At 51.8% G+C, this 16546-nt stretch overlaps 1 protein-coding gene across 3 annotated transcripts in view; it reads left to right on the top strand.

Moving 5' to 3' along the window:
- The window catches only part of smo (smoothened), a 91322-nt gene that overhangs the window by 42621 nt on the left and 32155 nt on the right, over positions 1 to 16546 (top strand). For all 3 annotated transcript variants that reach the window (XM_068385925.1, XM_068385923.1, XM_068385924.1), the window contains exon 6: positions 8875 to 9084. In XM_068385925.1, the coding sequence (XP_068242026.1) occupies positions 8875 to 9084 (210 nt within the window). The remainder of the gene's footprint in view (positions 1 to 8874; positions 9085 to 16546) is intronic.

The following is a 16546-nucleotide window of genomic DNA, read 5'->3' as shown; positions in this document are numbered from 1 at the left end:
CTAATTGTATTTGTTAACTTTTCAGCTTTCTGTGGAGAACACTTCCCTTCGGGGTTCAGTGGTTCTTACTATTTGTGAACATTCTTAGTTGAATTACATAATTATAATTCTGTTATAATTCTGTTTTTGTTACAGTTCTCCGCCCTCCCCTTTCTCCCGTGAATGTCAGTGGGGGAGGAGGGCGCATACTTAATTTGTAATTCTTATGTTTTTTATTCCCTCAGGGTTTCTCTTTGGAGTTCCTCCCGGGGGAATTTTTTTGTTAACTAATTATTTATTTTATTTTCCCAGTTAACGATCCAGTTTTTCTTCGTTTGCCTAAATGTGCCCACGAAGCAGAGCTGCCCTGTTTGTGCCTGGGGAGTCTGCTGTTGCTGCCGTCTCTCCAGAACATCGTCATGGGCGTGTTCCCTTCTCTTAGAAGTTCTCCCGTGACAACTGTCAGCTCTTTAGTTCATCTTAGAACGCTAAGGAGGTTCGCCTCCAGGGGTGGGTGACTTCCCTTCCGAGGGAGGTTCCTTTCCCAGGTATGAATTTTTCCCCTGCAGAGGGGGAACTTCTCATACCTTAATAATTCCTGGATGTGTTTTCCTGTCCTCGGGCGGTTATGCTCTTGGTGCTGAGCGACCGCTCTTGTAACCATGCTCAAGGGGCTGAGCGGTTGCAAGGCCGGACCATGGAATTTCATGCGACTATGCTCTTGGGGGTGAGCGGTCGCACCTGCAGCTATGCTCAAGGGGCTGAGCAGCTGCAGGATCAATCTTGCGACCTCTCGTTCGCGAGGGAGGCCACTCATAAGGACTCCTCTTCGGAGGATTGCTCCTTATAGGTCAGCTTGCTGATCCAACGGCCCTAAGGGGCGCCATCATCAGTGTCTTCTAGTCTCTTCTACGAAGTGTTCTCCTCTCTCGTTCGCGAGAGAGGCCACTCATAGAGACTCCTCTTCGGAGGATTGTTCCTGTTTAGACCAGCTGGCTGTTCGGGACCTCTCCGCAGTTCGCCATCTCCTAGACCTGGTGACCTGCCATCGCTGTTCCTGGCTTCTGACGCTGTGGGCGCCCATGCACCCCGTTTTCAATGGGCACCGGTCCCTTCGGGGCAATAGGGGCTTTCTCACACTGTGAGCAACTCCCTTAAGTGCCAAGTATCCCCTGCGCGCCAATGTAAGCTCTCGCCTACTGTTCCTGCTGTTCCTGAGACCTCCATCCAGAGGAATCCTGTTCCAGTCCTTAGTTAGCACACAGGCGCTCACCAGAACTTCCAGTTTGTTCCGTAACCGAAATACAAACCACGCTATTTACATTGGGTTTACTTTCGGCGTAGCTGAAATTGACGAGCCAATAGATTTTAACGAGGGTTAAACTACCCCCGCGCTAGTTAGCGGGGGTAGGGGAAGGGGTAGCTTGCTACCCCTCCCCCCCCCCCCACACACACACACACACACACACACCGGTGATTTGCTTCACTTCACTTTTGGCTTGGACGATGTGCAGACGTGTCTGTCTATCGTCCTCGTTTTTGACAGCCTTAATCTTTTCTTTGCTTTTCCTCAGCTTTGTGTGTTTGAAGTTGGCCTCGCCCTTTGGTGTTCATCATGCGCAAGTGCCATGGGATTGCCGGCCGCCCTTGCGGTACCTTCATGTCTGCAGTGGATACCGATCCTCACACCCTTTGCCCGCAGTGTCGAGGCCGACGGTGTGATAGTGAAAATACATGTAGTGAGTGTAGGGAGTGGTCTGCCTCCCAGTGGGAGAGGTTTGCCCGCCGGCGTAAGAAGAAGTCCAAGAGAGACCGTTCTCCTTCGAGGGTTGCCTTGAAGGAGGAAGGCTCTTGGGACTTCTTCCGCCGCCCAAACCTCCTCCGAAGCTCCCCCTCGTCCGGCTCCTAGTGAAAGGCCGCTGAGTGGGAGCACAGGCCCTAGTTCTGCGGGAGAGGGTGTCGCCTCCCATAGCGGGGCAGTTCCCCCTCCTCCTCCGGGGAGGATTTTGATAATGTTAATTCCATGTATAATGATGATCTTTTTCAGCTTTGGGGTTCCTTGGGGCTTAAGGGCCTGCCCTCCAAGGAAGCCCTGTTTGACCTTATTCAGTTAGGGGCCGCTGTCAAACAGTCGCCGGTGATAGCAGAGGTAGATCCTCTGTCTATCGTCGACGTCGTGGTGGCAGAGGCTTCCGACGAGTCTGGTCAAACCTCTGCAGCTCCTGATGTTGGTGACGTTGCTGAAGGCTCTCCTCCCCCTTCTGTACATCCTTCGGAGGGGGAAGGGGGTCCTACGGGCTCTCCTGCGGCTAAGTCTCCCCCTCGGGGGAGCACTCTGAGTGAGACTCCTCTTCGGAGGACTGATGATCCTGACGACCTCCCTCGTGGCCGCCTTCGCCGTAAGGCTCATCGTCCACTTCGCCGCAAGGGCCTCCCGTCTCCCTATAAGGGTGTCAAGAGGCGCCTTTTTGAGTCTTCTCCTCCTCCGTCCTCCGATGGGGACTCTCCTCGCCAGAAGCAGTCTGTAGCAGCCGCGTCCTTAGACCTCTCCGGGGATCGTTCACGTTCTCCCACGCCTTCCAGACCTTCTACTTCCTGTGCAGACGGCCAGCAGTCTGATTTCGTCAGCCGACGGGCACCGGTCCCTTCGGGGCAAAGGGATGTCGCCCACGGTGTGGGCGCTTCCCTTGCATGTCAGGGTTCCCCTGCGCGCCCTTCTGCGCGGTCACGCGTAGTAGCACACCAACGCTCTCCTGCTCGCCAGCGCTCTTCTGATGATCAACGCCCTACTGCTCGCCAGCGCTCTCCTAAGGACAACGAACATCCTCCTGTTCCTGCTGCGCGCCCAGCGCGCCAACGGTCTCCTGAGCGCACTAGATCTCCTGCTCGTCAACACGCACCTGCGCTTCCAGTTCCTGACACGCACCCTAGAACTCCGGTTCAGGACATGGGCAAGGACTCAACTTCTCCTCGCCCTCGCGATCTTGCTCGTCAACTTTCTCCTGCGCAGCAACGCGCACGGTTTCCTGCGCGTACATCGATCGCCGACTCGCCATCGCTCGCTCACGCGTCACTGGTCTCCAGGACACTATCGGTCCCCTGGCCCTCAGCGGTCTCCTGAGTGCTCTCGTTCGCCCACGCGCCAGCGCGTTCACTCGCCAGCGCGCTCACTCGCCAGCTCGCCCGCGCGCAATCGCCCCCGCGCTTGTTTGTCTGTGCGCGATTGCGCGCCCGCGCTCCAATAGCCCCTCGCACGCGACTCTTTTGTATCACCCTCGCGCAAGCGTCACCACGACTCTTTTGTATCACCCTCGCGCAAGCGTCAGCACGACTCCCGTTCGCGTCGGGTTCCGCAGCTCGCGGCAGCAGCAGGGACGTGTGTCACCAGGTCGCAGTCGGGATCACCTCCACCTAAGCGCAAGTCTCTTTTGCAGGACAAGGAAGGACCTTCGGAGAGGTCAAGGCAACTTTCTCCCCCTTCTTTTGTGCAGGCAGGTCCAGTGGTGTCCACTCCAAAGGATCGCCCGATCCCCTTCCCTCCAGCGGGAATTTCGGAATCTGTGTCCGTGTCTCGGCAGTCCTGGTTTGGTCCTCTGATGCGGGCATTAGTGAATGCTATGAAGCCGGCACTCGCCGATCTAGGACACAAGCCAGCGACGGCCTCTCCCCCGCTGAAGAGAAGGAGAGGAGTGGACTTCGTGGTGACTTCTCCCAGGGAGAAGTTGGTTCCTAAGAGGTCCGTCAGGAAGGCCCCGTCCCCTTCGCAGTCGTTTTCTCCTTCTCCCGTAGACGAGGCTTTTCCGTCCTCGGGAGAGTCCAGTGAGGCGGCGGACTCCCCCTTGGCACCAAGGGGGGAGTCACCTCCTCGTGGAGGAGAATCGTCTCGCGCGGAAGGTGCCTACCAGACCTCTTTGCTGGAGTCCTGTATCCCGTCCAGGAGGGAACCCAAGGACTCCAAGACGTTGCCGAAGTCTTCTTCACGTATTCGTCAGGAACCAGCCAGACCCAGGGAGAACGTCCACGTGTCTCCGCAGGAAGAGCTTCCGGGGACAGGAGACTTAGCTGCCAGTCCGCAGGGAGGAGAGCAGCAAGAGTCTGAGCATACCTTCTGGCAGGTCTTGGGCCTGATGAGACAGCTCAACGGGTTCATGGACCCTGTGATCGCCCCCCGTGAAGGCAAGGACACAGTCCTGGATCAGGTTTATGGAACTCAGAAGCCCCCAAAGGCCAGCGCGGCTCTGCCTTGGTCCCAGGGGCTGAAGAGTGCCAGAGCCAGGGCCAACGCTCAGCTCGCAGTACTCGCTTCCTCCAGTCGTTCCTTTGCCGGGAGCAAACTCCTCCCGCCTCCTCGTTTCCAGTAGAGGAGGTATTTTGAGATCATGGGGCAGTCTAGCCTCGCTCTTCCCCTCCACCATTCGGTAGAAGAGCTCACTAGACGAGTTCCTCTTGAGAAGCTCTCCGCCCGGCAGTTGACGTTCTCGGCGTTGGAGATCCTAAGCCATGAGAAGGTCGCGAAGTGTGCCATGCAGGCCACTTCGTGGCTGGATGTCTGGCTAGGTTCTCTGGGCATCCTATTGCGCTCTGAGGATCTGTCTAAGGAGAGCAATAGGAAGGCCCTGGAGACCTTCCTCCTCTCGGGCACTCGCTCCATCGAGTTCCTGGCACATCAGGTTACCAACCTGTGAGCCAACTCGGTGCTGAAGCGTCGTGATGCGGTGACCGAGAAGATCCATGCGAAGGTCCCCGCCGTGGATGTCAACAGGCTCAGACATGCCTCCCTCCTTGGGGGGAATTTGTTTGAGCCCCAGGACATGGAACAAACAGCTGAGAGGTGGAGGAAGTCTAGCCAGGACTCCCTTCTCCAAAGGGCCCTTGCATCTCGGCCCTACAAGCCTCCAGCTCCGCAGCAACATCAGCAGCAGCTTCGCAAGACACCGAAGCAGGCGCCGGCAGCTAAGAAAGTGGTGTCTAAGCCCCAGCCCTTTCCTGCCAAGGACAAGAGGGGCGGTAAGTCCTCCAGGGGAGGCAAGACTCCTAGAGGGAGCGGCCGCGGCCGCAAACGCTAGGAGTGGCAGTCCCCCCCGCGTGTCCACCTGTGGGGGGATGCCTTCAAAGTTGCGTGCACAGGTGGCAGCAACATGGGGCCGATGCTTGGACGGTCTCCGTGATCGGCCAAGGGTATCGCGTCCCATTCACGACATCTAAACCTCCCCTGTCGTTGAGCTCCTATGCCATGGGATCGGTAAAGGGGCTAGCCCTTTGGGCGAAAGTCGAGACCATGCTCAAGAAGGATGCTCTCCAGGAGGTCGTCGACGGCTCCCCAGGCTTCTTCAGTCGACTCTTTCTTGTAAAGAAGGCGTCTGGAGGCTGGAGACCTGTCATCGACCTCTCAGCTCTGAACAAGTTTGTCAAGCAAACTCCGTTCAGCATGGAGACAGCGGACACGGTCAGACTTGCGGTGAGACCACAAGACTTCATGTGCACACTGTATCTGAAGGACGCATACTTCCAGATCCCAATCCATCCGTCTTCCAGGAAGTACTTGAGATTCAGCCTAGACAGCAAGACCTACCAGTTCAAGGTGCTGTGCTTCGGTCTCTCCACAGCACCTCAGGTGTTCACCAGAGTGTTTACCCTGATTTCGTCTTGGGCACACAGGAACGGCATCCGTCTTCTCCGTTATCTGGACGACTGGCTGATCCTAGCAGACTCGGAGTCGACCCTTCTTCGACACCGAGACAGGCTTCTGGGACTTTGCCAGGATCTGGGGATCGTGGTAAATCTCGAGAAGTCCTCTCTGCAGCCATCCCAACGACTGGTTTATCTAGGCATGTTGTTAGACACCAATCTCCACAAAGCCTTTCCATCAGACGACAGGATAGCAAGGCTGAGGAGGGTGGCAGAACCCTTCCTTAGGCGAGAAGAACTTCCTGCCCAATCGTGGTTGCGTCTCTTAGGTCACCTGTCCTCCCTGGCCCGTCTGGTTCCAAACGGCCGTCTCAGGATGAGATCCCTGCAGTGGCGGCTCAAGTCCCAGTGGAATCAAGGATCCGATTCCCCGGACTTCCTGGTCCCGATAGGACCTTCGGAACAGGCAGACCTGCGGTGGTGGCTGGTCGACGAGAACCTGCGAAAGGGAGTGGATCTTCTCGTCCTCCCCCCAGAATTGACACTGTTTTCGGACGCGTCAAAAGAAGGGTGGGGGGCGCACATTCTGAACCAGAGGACCTCAGGCCTTTGGTCAGAATCAGAAAAGTACCTGCACATCAACCTGCTAGAAATGAAAACCGTTTTCCTGGCTCTTCAACAGTTCCAACGGACCCTGGTGGGTCACTCCGTGGTGGTGATGAGCGACAACACCACAGTAGTGGCTTATATCAACAAGCAGGGAGGTACTTTTTCGCAGCAGCTATCCCATCTTGCAGTAGAGATTCTGAGGTGGACCGAAGTCCACTCGATAACACTATCAGCTCACTTCATTCCTGGCAAGAGGAATGTGCTCGCCGACAGTCTGAGCAGGGCTTCGCAGATAGTGAGTACCGAGTGGTCTTTGGATCCTCTAGTAGCCAACAAAGTCCTGACTTTGTGGGGTTCCCCGACCGTGGATCTGTTCGTGACAGCTTTGAATTTCAAACTGCCCCTGTACTGCTCCCCAGTCCCGGACCCCAAGGCACTCTGGCAGGATGCTTTCCAACAACGGTGGGACAACATCGACGTGTATGCCTTCCCACCGTTCTGTCTGATGAGAAGGGTGCTCAACAGGACCAAACTATCGGTCAACTTGTCGATGACTCTGATAGCTCCGCTATGGCATCACGCGGAATGGTTCCCGGACCTTCTGCAGCTCCTGACGGAGCTCCCGAGAGAACTTCCCCCACGACACGAGCTACTCAGACAACCACATTGCAACATCTTCCACAAAGCCGTAGCCTCGCTTCGGCTTCACTCCTGGAGACTGTCCAGCGTCTCCTCACGGTGAGAGGCTTATCGCAACAGGTTGCAGAGAGAATGTCTCAGCACCTGCGAAAGTCCTCTGAGGGAGTCTACCAGGCGAAGTGGAGAGTCTTCTGTGGTTGGTGTCGTGGGAGGGGTATCTCTCCTCTCGATGCCACTATTCCAGCAATAGCGGAGTTTCTTGTGTATTTGCGGGAAGAAATGCGCCTTCGGTCTCGGCGGTGAAAGGCTATCGCTCAGCCTTAAACCTGGTCTTCAGGCTGAAAGGAATGGACATTTCCTCCTCGCTGGAACTTTCTCTACTAATACGAAGCTACAAGCTTATCTGCCCTCAGTCGGAAGTGAGACCTCCTCCATGGAACGTGGTTGTGTCCTCAGGTCTCTTAAGAGACCTCCGTTCGAACCATTGCGCCAGGCTTCTGATCGTCACCTGACTTGGAAGACGATGTTCCTGCTCGCTCTGGCCTCAGCCAAGCGAGTCAGTGAACTTCATGGTCTCTCGTACGATGTCGCCCATTCACGGGGATGGGGGGAGGTAATGTCCGGGTTCGTCCCTGAGTTTGTTGCTAAGACTCAAAATCCTGGAGTTCCGGACCCACGGTTCGACTCCTTCCGGATTTCGAGTCTCCGTTCTGTAACAGATGACCCAGACCATCCCCTACTGTGCCCAGTAAGGAGTCTGAGGCTCTATCTTAAGAGAACAGCTGCAGTTCGTCCTCGAGTGCAAGCCCTGTTTGTGAGTGCAGGAAGGACGAAGAGGAGGGTCACGAAGAACACCATCTCAGCTTGGATTCGCAGGGTCATCCACCATTCCCTGAATCCAGACCCTCCTCCGTCACGTCGCCGTAGAGCACACGATGTCAGAGGCATCGCTACATCCCTGACATTCAAGAGAAACTTCTCAATGACGCAGGTTCTACAGGCTGAGGTCTGGAAGCGTCAAACGACCTTCACAGCCCACTACTTGCAGGACGTGACCCACAAGAGGCTCGATACGTTCTCTATCGGCCCTGTGGTGGCTACACAACAGCTGGTCTAACCTCAGGCTCCTTAATGGACAAGTAGCAGAAGGTTGAGGGCATTGTTACCCAGTTTTATTCTGCATGAATGAAAAAGTATGCCTGGCCCTTACTCTTTTCTTCATCCTCCCCTCTCTTGGGGAAAGCAGCATCCTGGGTTCTCTGCATAGCTGACCTCAAACCACTGCAGGTAAACCATGCTTCCTCGTGTTCCTAATATTAAATAATACTGTCGCATCCCCCATACCCTGACGAGGTGGTATTGGGAACGTCCTAGCCTAGAATTCCATCTAAAGGACTTCAGGTCGACTTCCTAGGACGAGTCACACTTCATTCCTTCACACACAAGCTTATGTAGGCCGCACGTTCCTTGCGGAGCAAGGAACTTGCAAGGTGCAGGGGCTCCTTATCTCGAGTGCTACACACTCGGATTCTGAGTCCCCGGGCAAAGCCAAAGCCTGTAAGGTTGGGACTTACCACCCTACCTAAGGGTTAAATCACCCTATGTAAATAGCGGGGTTTGTATTTCGGTTACGGAACAAATGACAAATTCGGAGATAATTTGTATTTTCCCTAACCATACAAACCTTAGCTATTTACACATACTTGCCCGCCAGCCCTGTCCCCCGTGAAGTCCTACCTCTAAGCGAAGTGAATCAGTTCACCGGTGTGTGAGGGGGGAGGGGTAGCTAGCTACCCCTCCCCTACCCCCTCGCTAACTAGCGAGGGGGTAGTTTACCCTCGTTAAAAATCTAATGACTCGCTATTTCAGCTACGCCGAAAGTAATACCCTATGTAAATAGCTAAGGTTTGTATGGTTAGGAAAAATACAAATTATCTCCGAATTTGTTATTTCATATTACATATACAGTACAACTTAAGATTTTAAAAACCTACTTATTTTATTTCTATTCACTTCCAGAATAGTGTCAGGGAATTGAAATTTAACACAACTGGTCAATGTGCCCCTCTGCTTGTAGCTACTGATGAGAAGTCAAAGTGGTATGAAGGGGTAAAAGGCTGTGGTATTCAGTGCGCAAATCCTATGTTCACACCAGAAGAGCATGAAGACTTTCATAAGTTCGTAGTTGTGTTGGGTGGAGTATGTTCAGCGTGTGCTGCTCTCACTGTGGTAAGTTTTACTAGTAGCTTCTTTATTGTATTGTAAACTAGAGATGCCTCTTCATGGATTCGACATTACAGAAGTTCCTAATATTACAAACTTAACCATTTTACCCCCAGGCTATTTGGAAATTTCCAACCCTTAACCCCCAGGGGTTATTTTTTTTCCAGCACATTTTGCAGTATATATTTTTTAAATAGCTCTCAACAGCCTTAATTTTTGTCATAGAGAGGTCAGGTTGGTCTAATTCTCTTGGAAAATGCCTGAATTTTCTCAAAAAAATATCAAAAACATAAAAAAAAAATTTTTATAGCATTTTTTTGCAAGGACGTACCGGTACATCCATGGGGGTAAAGGGATGGCTTTTGTGAAACGTACCAGTACGTCCTTTGGGGGTAAAAGGGTTATTTGAGTCCAAGAAGCTGTTTGTTAGTTGAATATTGCTAAATTTTGGTCTAGGGTAGGCCTCACCTGAATCCCACGCCTATGATTTCCACCTGCAAAAGTCGATAAATAGTCGGGTTCCATATGAAATAGATATCAGGTTATTACAAATGTTGTTTTGCTTTCTGTATTAAAGGATACAATATTATTTAACCTTTTTACCCCCAATGGACGTACTGGTACGTTTCACAAAACTCATCCCTTTACCCCCATGGACGTACCGGTACGTCCTTGCAAAGAACTGCTATTTACATTTTTTTGCATATTTTTTGATAACTGTATGAGAAACTTCAGGGATTTTCCAAAAGAATGAGACCAACCTGACCTCTCTATGACGAACATTAAGGCTGTTAGAGCTAGTTATAAAAAATGTATTACAAAATATGCTTGAAAAAGAAAACGCCTGGGGGTTAAGGGTTGGGAAATTCCAAATAGCGTTGGGGGTAAAAGGGTTAATTACAATATTTTTTTATCTTATCTTTGTTATTTTCAGTTGGATTTGTTTTTGTATCTCTGAATGTTTGTGAGATGAGGACCTTCTCTATTGTGTTTACATGATGCCCCAGTTAACCCTTTTACCCCCAGGCTATTTGGAAATTTCCAACCCTTAACCCCCAGGGGGTTATTTTTTTCCCAGCACATTTTGCAGTATATTTTTTTTAAATTGCTCTAACAGCCTTAATTTTTGTCATAGAGAGGTCAGGTTGGTCTCATTCTCTTGGAAAATGCCTGAATTTTCTAAAAAAAAAAATTATCAAAAATATAAAAAAAAAATTTTTATAGCATTTATTTGCAAGGACGTACCGGTACGTCCATGGGGGTAAAGGGATGGCTTTTGTGAAACGTACCAGTACGTCCTTTGGGGTAAAAGGGTTAAGAATTCTAGAGCTTTAAGATGTTTGGAATGCACGCTCTTGTGTCTGCTTGACTGTTTCTAAGAAATATTGTATCCTTCCTATTTTTTTATTTTATTTAAAGGAACATCATGATGTTATTAACAGCAAGATCTTTTGTGACAACTATGCCATATCCTTAAAAAGTTTTATACATTTAATATATTTTCCCATTAGGCATATACTTTTTTTAATAAATATAATTCTGTTGTGCTAAATAAAAAAACTAACAGCAACTACAACATTTCTTTAAATGGTTGAAAGATCCATATATGGCCTACCAATATATCAAGAACACATACTGCTGTATGTACAGAATGAAATTTTTTTAAAAGTTAATGGATTTATTTACTTTACATATTAATGAAAGATGAGTGAATGGGAAGATTAATTAAAGTACTGAGCATAGCATTTTGATATGTTATCGCCCCTTAGGGAACTAGGTGAAATTTTAACTACAAAGCATCCAATCATAAGCAGAAGAACCTCCTCGACCTCATCTCCTTGCAAAATATGATACTGTACAGTAAAATAATTTTATCCGTGGTCGTTATGTTCCGAGCTCCCCACGGTTGCGGAATTATGCGGATAATAGACGTAATAATGTCTAAAGATTTTTTTAATTGTTACAGTAATTTGTTCTGTAACCGAAATACAAACCACGCTATTTACATAGGGTATTACTTTCGGCGTAGCTAAAATGGCGAGCCATTAGATTTTTAACGAGGGTTAACTACCCCCGCGCTAGTTAACAGGGGTAGGGGAGGGGTAGCTAGCTACCCCTCCCCCCTCACACACTGGTGAAGGCTCGGACGACGAACGGATGTCTCTGTTCCCGTCCTCGCATGGCAGCCATTTATTATTTTGTCTTTACTAATTACTTACTTTTCTTGTACTCGTATATATATGTAAACATATTTTTATGTTTATGTATATATTTGAGTATAGAAATCAGTAAGTTTCCTTTTCAGTGTTCGTGCTGTGTGTGTGTGTGTGTGTACGATATCACCGTGTAGCTGCCAGCAGTCAGGCCACTACGATGTAGTTTCATGGACCGCGATCTCTCCTGGGTCCTTCGGTCGGCTCCTTCCACAGGCGCCGTGGGGAGTCGTCTTCGCTGGACTTATTATTATTTGTTTCTCCGTTACTCCTCTTTTCCTACGGGGAAGGTGTGGTTCAGCGTAGGAACGCGAGAGAGTAGTTGACTACGGTCTCTCTCTCTCTCTCTGGAGGTCGTTCACCCTTTTACTACGTTTTCTACATACTACGATTGCTCCTCCGTTCGGGTGGAGTTGCTACGCAGTACTTTTTATTTCAATTATATTTTTTATTATAAATCTAATTGTATTTGTTAACTTTTCAGTTTTTAGAACGTTTCCCTTCGGGGTTTTTCGTTCTTACTTTTAGTGAACATTCTTTAATGAATTGCATAATTATAACTGTTATAATTCTGTTTTTGTTACAGTTCTCGCCCTTCCCCCTTCCCGTGAGTGTAGGTGGGGTTGAGGGCTCTTGCCTGTTATGTAATTCTTGTATTCTTTTCCCTCGGGTTTTCCTCTTCGGAGTCTTCCCGGTGGAATGAATGTTAACTAATTACTTTTTATTTTCACAGTTAACGATCTGTTTTTCCGTTTGCCTTTGTGACAACGAAGCAGAGCTGTCTTGTTGGGACTCGGGGAATCGGCTGTGGCTGCCTCTTCTATAGGACTTCGTCAGGGGCGTGTCTCCTTCTCCTTGGAGTTTTCCCGAGACAACCGACAGCTCTTCCGTTCATCTTAGAACACTCAGGAGGTTCGCCTCCTTGGGTGGGTAACTTCCCTTCCGAGGGAGGTTCCCTGCCCAGGTTTGAGTTTCTTTCCCTTTCGAGGGAAACTTCTCTTACCATTAATAATTATGATATGTTCCTGGCGGTTTTGCTCTTGGTGCTGAGCGACCGCTTTTGTAACCTTGTTCAAGGGGCTGAGCGGTTACTTTCTCGGACCATAGTTTTTGTGCGACTATGCTCTTGGTGCTGAGCGGTCTCACCTGCAGCTACGCTCAAGGGGCTGAGCAGCTGCAGGAGCACCTCTTCGGAGGTTGGCTCCTAGGTCACTTGCTGACCCTGCGGCCCTATGGGCTCCATCTTCAGTCTCTTCTACGAAGTGTTCCTCTCTCGTAAGCGAGAGAAGACACTCATAGAAACTCCTCTCTGGAGGACTCCTTCTGCTGTTGTTGCTGAAGGCTCAGTCCCCTTCGGGGGGCAGCTGAGCCTTACGGTCTCTCCTGCGATTGTTTCTTCCCCGGGGGGGGAAGTTCACCACAGAGACTCCTCTTCGGAGGTCTCCTTCTGCTGTTGTTGCTGTTGTTGCTGAGGGCTTAGTCCCCTTCGGGGGCAGCTGATGCCACGGTCTCTCCTGCAAGTGCTTCTCCCCCTTGGGGGAGTTCACTCCAGAGACTCCTCTTCGGAGGCCTGATGGTGGTGCTCCTGCCTATGGTCGTCTTCATCTTCTCCTTCCCCGCAGAGGATCCTCCTGCCAGTCCTTCTCCTGGACACAGATACGCAGAGGGCGCCAACGTACCTCGTTTCCAACGAGCACCGGTCCCTTCGGGGCAAAAGGGCTTACTCCACAATGTGGGTAAGTCCCTTAAGTGCCAGGTTTTACCTGCGCGCCCACGTTTTCCTGCGCGCCCGGGTGCAGTAGCGCCCTTGCACTCTCCTGCTGTGTTCCAGACTTCTCTCCTGCGATCTCTTGTAGCTGAGTCTCGCTGTAGATCTCCTGATTGCCAGCGCTCACCTGCGCCTCTGAGCCCGTCTGAGCGCCAGCGCTCTTCTGGACGCCCTTTTTTCCTGCTACGCGCCTTGTGCGCCAACGGTCTCCTGTATGCCCATGATCGCCTGCGCGCCAGCGCACATCTGCACTCCCTTTTCTAATGTGCGCAATGGAAAAGAGATTGTTCCTTCTCTTTACGCCACGATCGCCTGCTCGCCAGCACACATCTGCGCGCTCTTTCCTGATATGCGCACCAGCGTACTCCACGGGCTTCCAGATGTGGGTGGAGGCGAAAGAGATGACTCCTTCACCTCCTCGCCGACGATCTCCTGTGCTCTAGATTTGAACGAGTCTCTGAGCGCCCGCGCTCCCACGAGAAGTCTTCTGTACTCGCCCACGAGCGCTCGCTATTATGCGCAACCTCACCATCTGGTTCTGCCCCTCGCTGATATCTTCTGGCCATGTACTGCGCTCCATCGTTCTCCTACGCGCCAGCGATCTCCTAGCGATCGCGCGCGATTCTTCGCCTGCCCGCTAGCGTTTTCAACGCGTCCACGCTTCGGATCGCCGTACGCGGCCACGCGTTGGCTCTCCTGTACGCGATCGGTCGCTACGCACCATCGCTCGCCAATGCGCCATCTCCCGCAAAGAACCATCGCTCGCCAATCGCGCCATCGCTCGCCAACGCGTCATCGCTCGCTTACGCATTTTCGGTCTTCCGACAACGCCTACGCATTTTCGGTCTTCCGACCACGCCTACGTGCCCACGCATGCGCACACATGTTCGCCCGCGCGCGAACCAACGATTGTACCATCGCACGAGCGCCAAGGGCGATTTTGACCGCGATTCCCGTCGGGTTTCGCAACACGGGCAACCTGGCGAGTTTTTTCCGGGAGCGCATACTTTCAGATCATCATAGTCACGATCTTCACCTCGTAAACGTGGAGCATGGCACATACAAGAGCAAGAAGAATCTTCAGAAGAGTCTGGCTAACATTCTTCTCCCTTTTTCAGGCAAGCCCCATCATCCCTCTCCTCAGGATTGCCCGATCCCCTTCCCTCCAACGGTGGCTGCTGACACTGCCTCTTGTCAGTCGTCAACAGAGGGAATACTTCGGATCATGGGGTAGCCTGATTTAGCTCTTCCTCTCCACCATTCCGCTGCAACGGGCCTTCCTGGGGTTTTTCCCTCGAGAAACTCTCCGCCCTGCAGGTGACATTCTCGACTTCGGGAATCTTGAACCTGGAGGAAGCCACAAAGGGTACCAGGCAGGCCACCTCGTGGCTGATCTTCGAGCTTGAGTCTCTGGCCATCCGGTCGCGACTCGAGGTTATATTCAAGGAAGCTCCGGGAAGGTTAGGGAGCTTTCCTCCTCTCGGACACGTGCACCATCGTTTCCCGACACCAAGTGTCAAACTTGGGGCCAAACTCGATGTTGAAGCATTGAGATGCAGTGACCAAGAGGTTTTCTCTCGAAGGTCCCTACCGTGGATATCGGCAAACCCAGACACTCCTCCATCCTTGGAAGGGGCTTGTTTCAGCCCAATGACAAGGAACGAGCAACTGAAATGTGGAGAAAAACGTATCACGATTCGCTCCTCCAAGGCGCTTACATCCAGTCCCTACAAGCCTCCAGCGCCTCAGCTTCAACAGCCTCGTTCAGCCTAGGACATCAGAACCGGCACGGGCAGCTAGACAAGGTGTCTATGCAGCTTCCCCCCTCCTGCCGGGGACAAAGGGCGAGGAGCCCTCCTGGGGAGGCAATAATCGTAGAGGGGGCGGCCTAGGCCGCAGACGCTAGGATTGGCAACCCCTACCTGCATCCCCCAGTGTGGGGGGATGCCTGGAGTTGCGCCTTCAAGTGGCAGCAACTCAGGGCCGATTCCTGAACGATCACCATGATCAGCCAGGGATTTCGTGTCCCGTTTCGTAGCATCTCTACCTCCCCTGTCAGCGAATCCATTGTCGCTGAGCCCCTATGCCATGGGATCGGCAAAGGGGGCTAGCCCCTCGGGCAGAGGGCGAGACCATGCTCTAGAAGGATGCTCTCCAAGGTTGTCGGCGGCTCCCCCCAAGGTTCTTCAAACGACTCTTTCTTGTATGAAGCGCCTGAAGGCGGGAGACCCGCCATCGTCCTCTTAGCCCTGAACAAGTTTGGCGTACAAACTTCGGTCAGTATGGTACAACAGATTCGACCAGACTTGTAGGGAAACCACAAGACTTCATGTGCATATTGGATCCGAAAGACAGGTACTTCCAGATCCCAATCCATCCGTCTTTACAGGAAGTACTTGGAATTCAGCCTAGACAACAGATATACCAGTTCAAGGTGCTGTGCTTTGATCTCTCCACAGCACCGCAGGCTTTCACCAGGAAGTTCATCCCGAATCCTCATGTCCACACAGTAGCGGCATCCGCCTCCTTCTCTTTCTGGATGACTGGCTACCCCGGCAATTTCGACCCTTCTTCGACACCGAGACAAGCCTCTGGGACTTTGCCAAGATCTAAGGATCATGGTAAATCTCGAGAAGTTTTCTCTGTTTCCATCGCAACAACTGGGATATCTAGGCTTGATTTTAGACTCCAGTCTCCGTTAAGCCTTCCCACCGGATGACAGGATAGCAAGGCGGAGGAGAGTAGTAGAACCTTTCCTCAGGCGAGGACAGTCTCCAGCCTTTTTCTGGTTACGCCTCCTAGGTCACCTTCCTTCTTGACCCCTCTAGTCCCAAACACTTGCCTCAGGATGAGTCTCCTGCTTTGGCGACTTAAGTCCCGGCGGTGGAATCAAGACTTCGATTCCCCAGACATTCTGGTCCTATGGGACCTGCCGAACGAGGGATCCTGCAGTGGTGGTTGACCTACGAAGCCTTTGCTAGAGAGTGGATCTTCTCGTCCCTCCTCCGCATTTGATGCTGTCCTCGGACGCGTCAAAGAAGGGGGGGGCCACATTCTGAACCAAAGGATCTCAAGCCTATGGCCAGAACTAGAAGGGTACCTCCACATCAATGGGCTAGGCATGAAGGCCATATTCTGGCCCGTCAACAGTTCCAACAGGCCCCGGCGAGTCACTCCGTGAGCGACAACACCACGGTAGTTGCTTTTTTCATCAAGCGGGGAGGTACCTTTTCATAACATCTCATCTTACAATAGAGATACTGAGATGAGCTGAAGTCCACTCAATGCCACTATCGGCTCGCTTCTTTCCGGACAAAGGAATGTGCTCTCCAACAGTCGGAACAGAGTACCAAGTGGTCTTTGGAACCCCCTGTAGCCAACAAGCCCTGACCTTGTGGTCCTGTTCGCGACAACCTTAAATTTCAAGCTGTTGCTGTACTTCTCCCCAGCCCCGGACCCAAGGCACCCTGCCGAGATGTCTTCCCAC

The sequence above is a fragment of the Palaemon carinicauda genome, chromosome 13 (genome assembly GCF_036898095.1).
Source record: "Palaemon carinicauda isolate YSFRI2023 chromosome 13, ASM3689809v2, whole genome shotgun sequence".
NCBI lineage: Eukaryota > Metazoa > Arthropoda > Malacostraca > Decapoda > Palaemonidae > Palaemon > Palaemon carinicauda.
The sequence above is the reverse complement of the archived record's forward strand: the minus strand, read 5'-3'. Positions and strand labels throughout refer to the sequence as shown.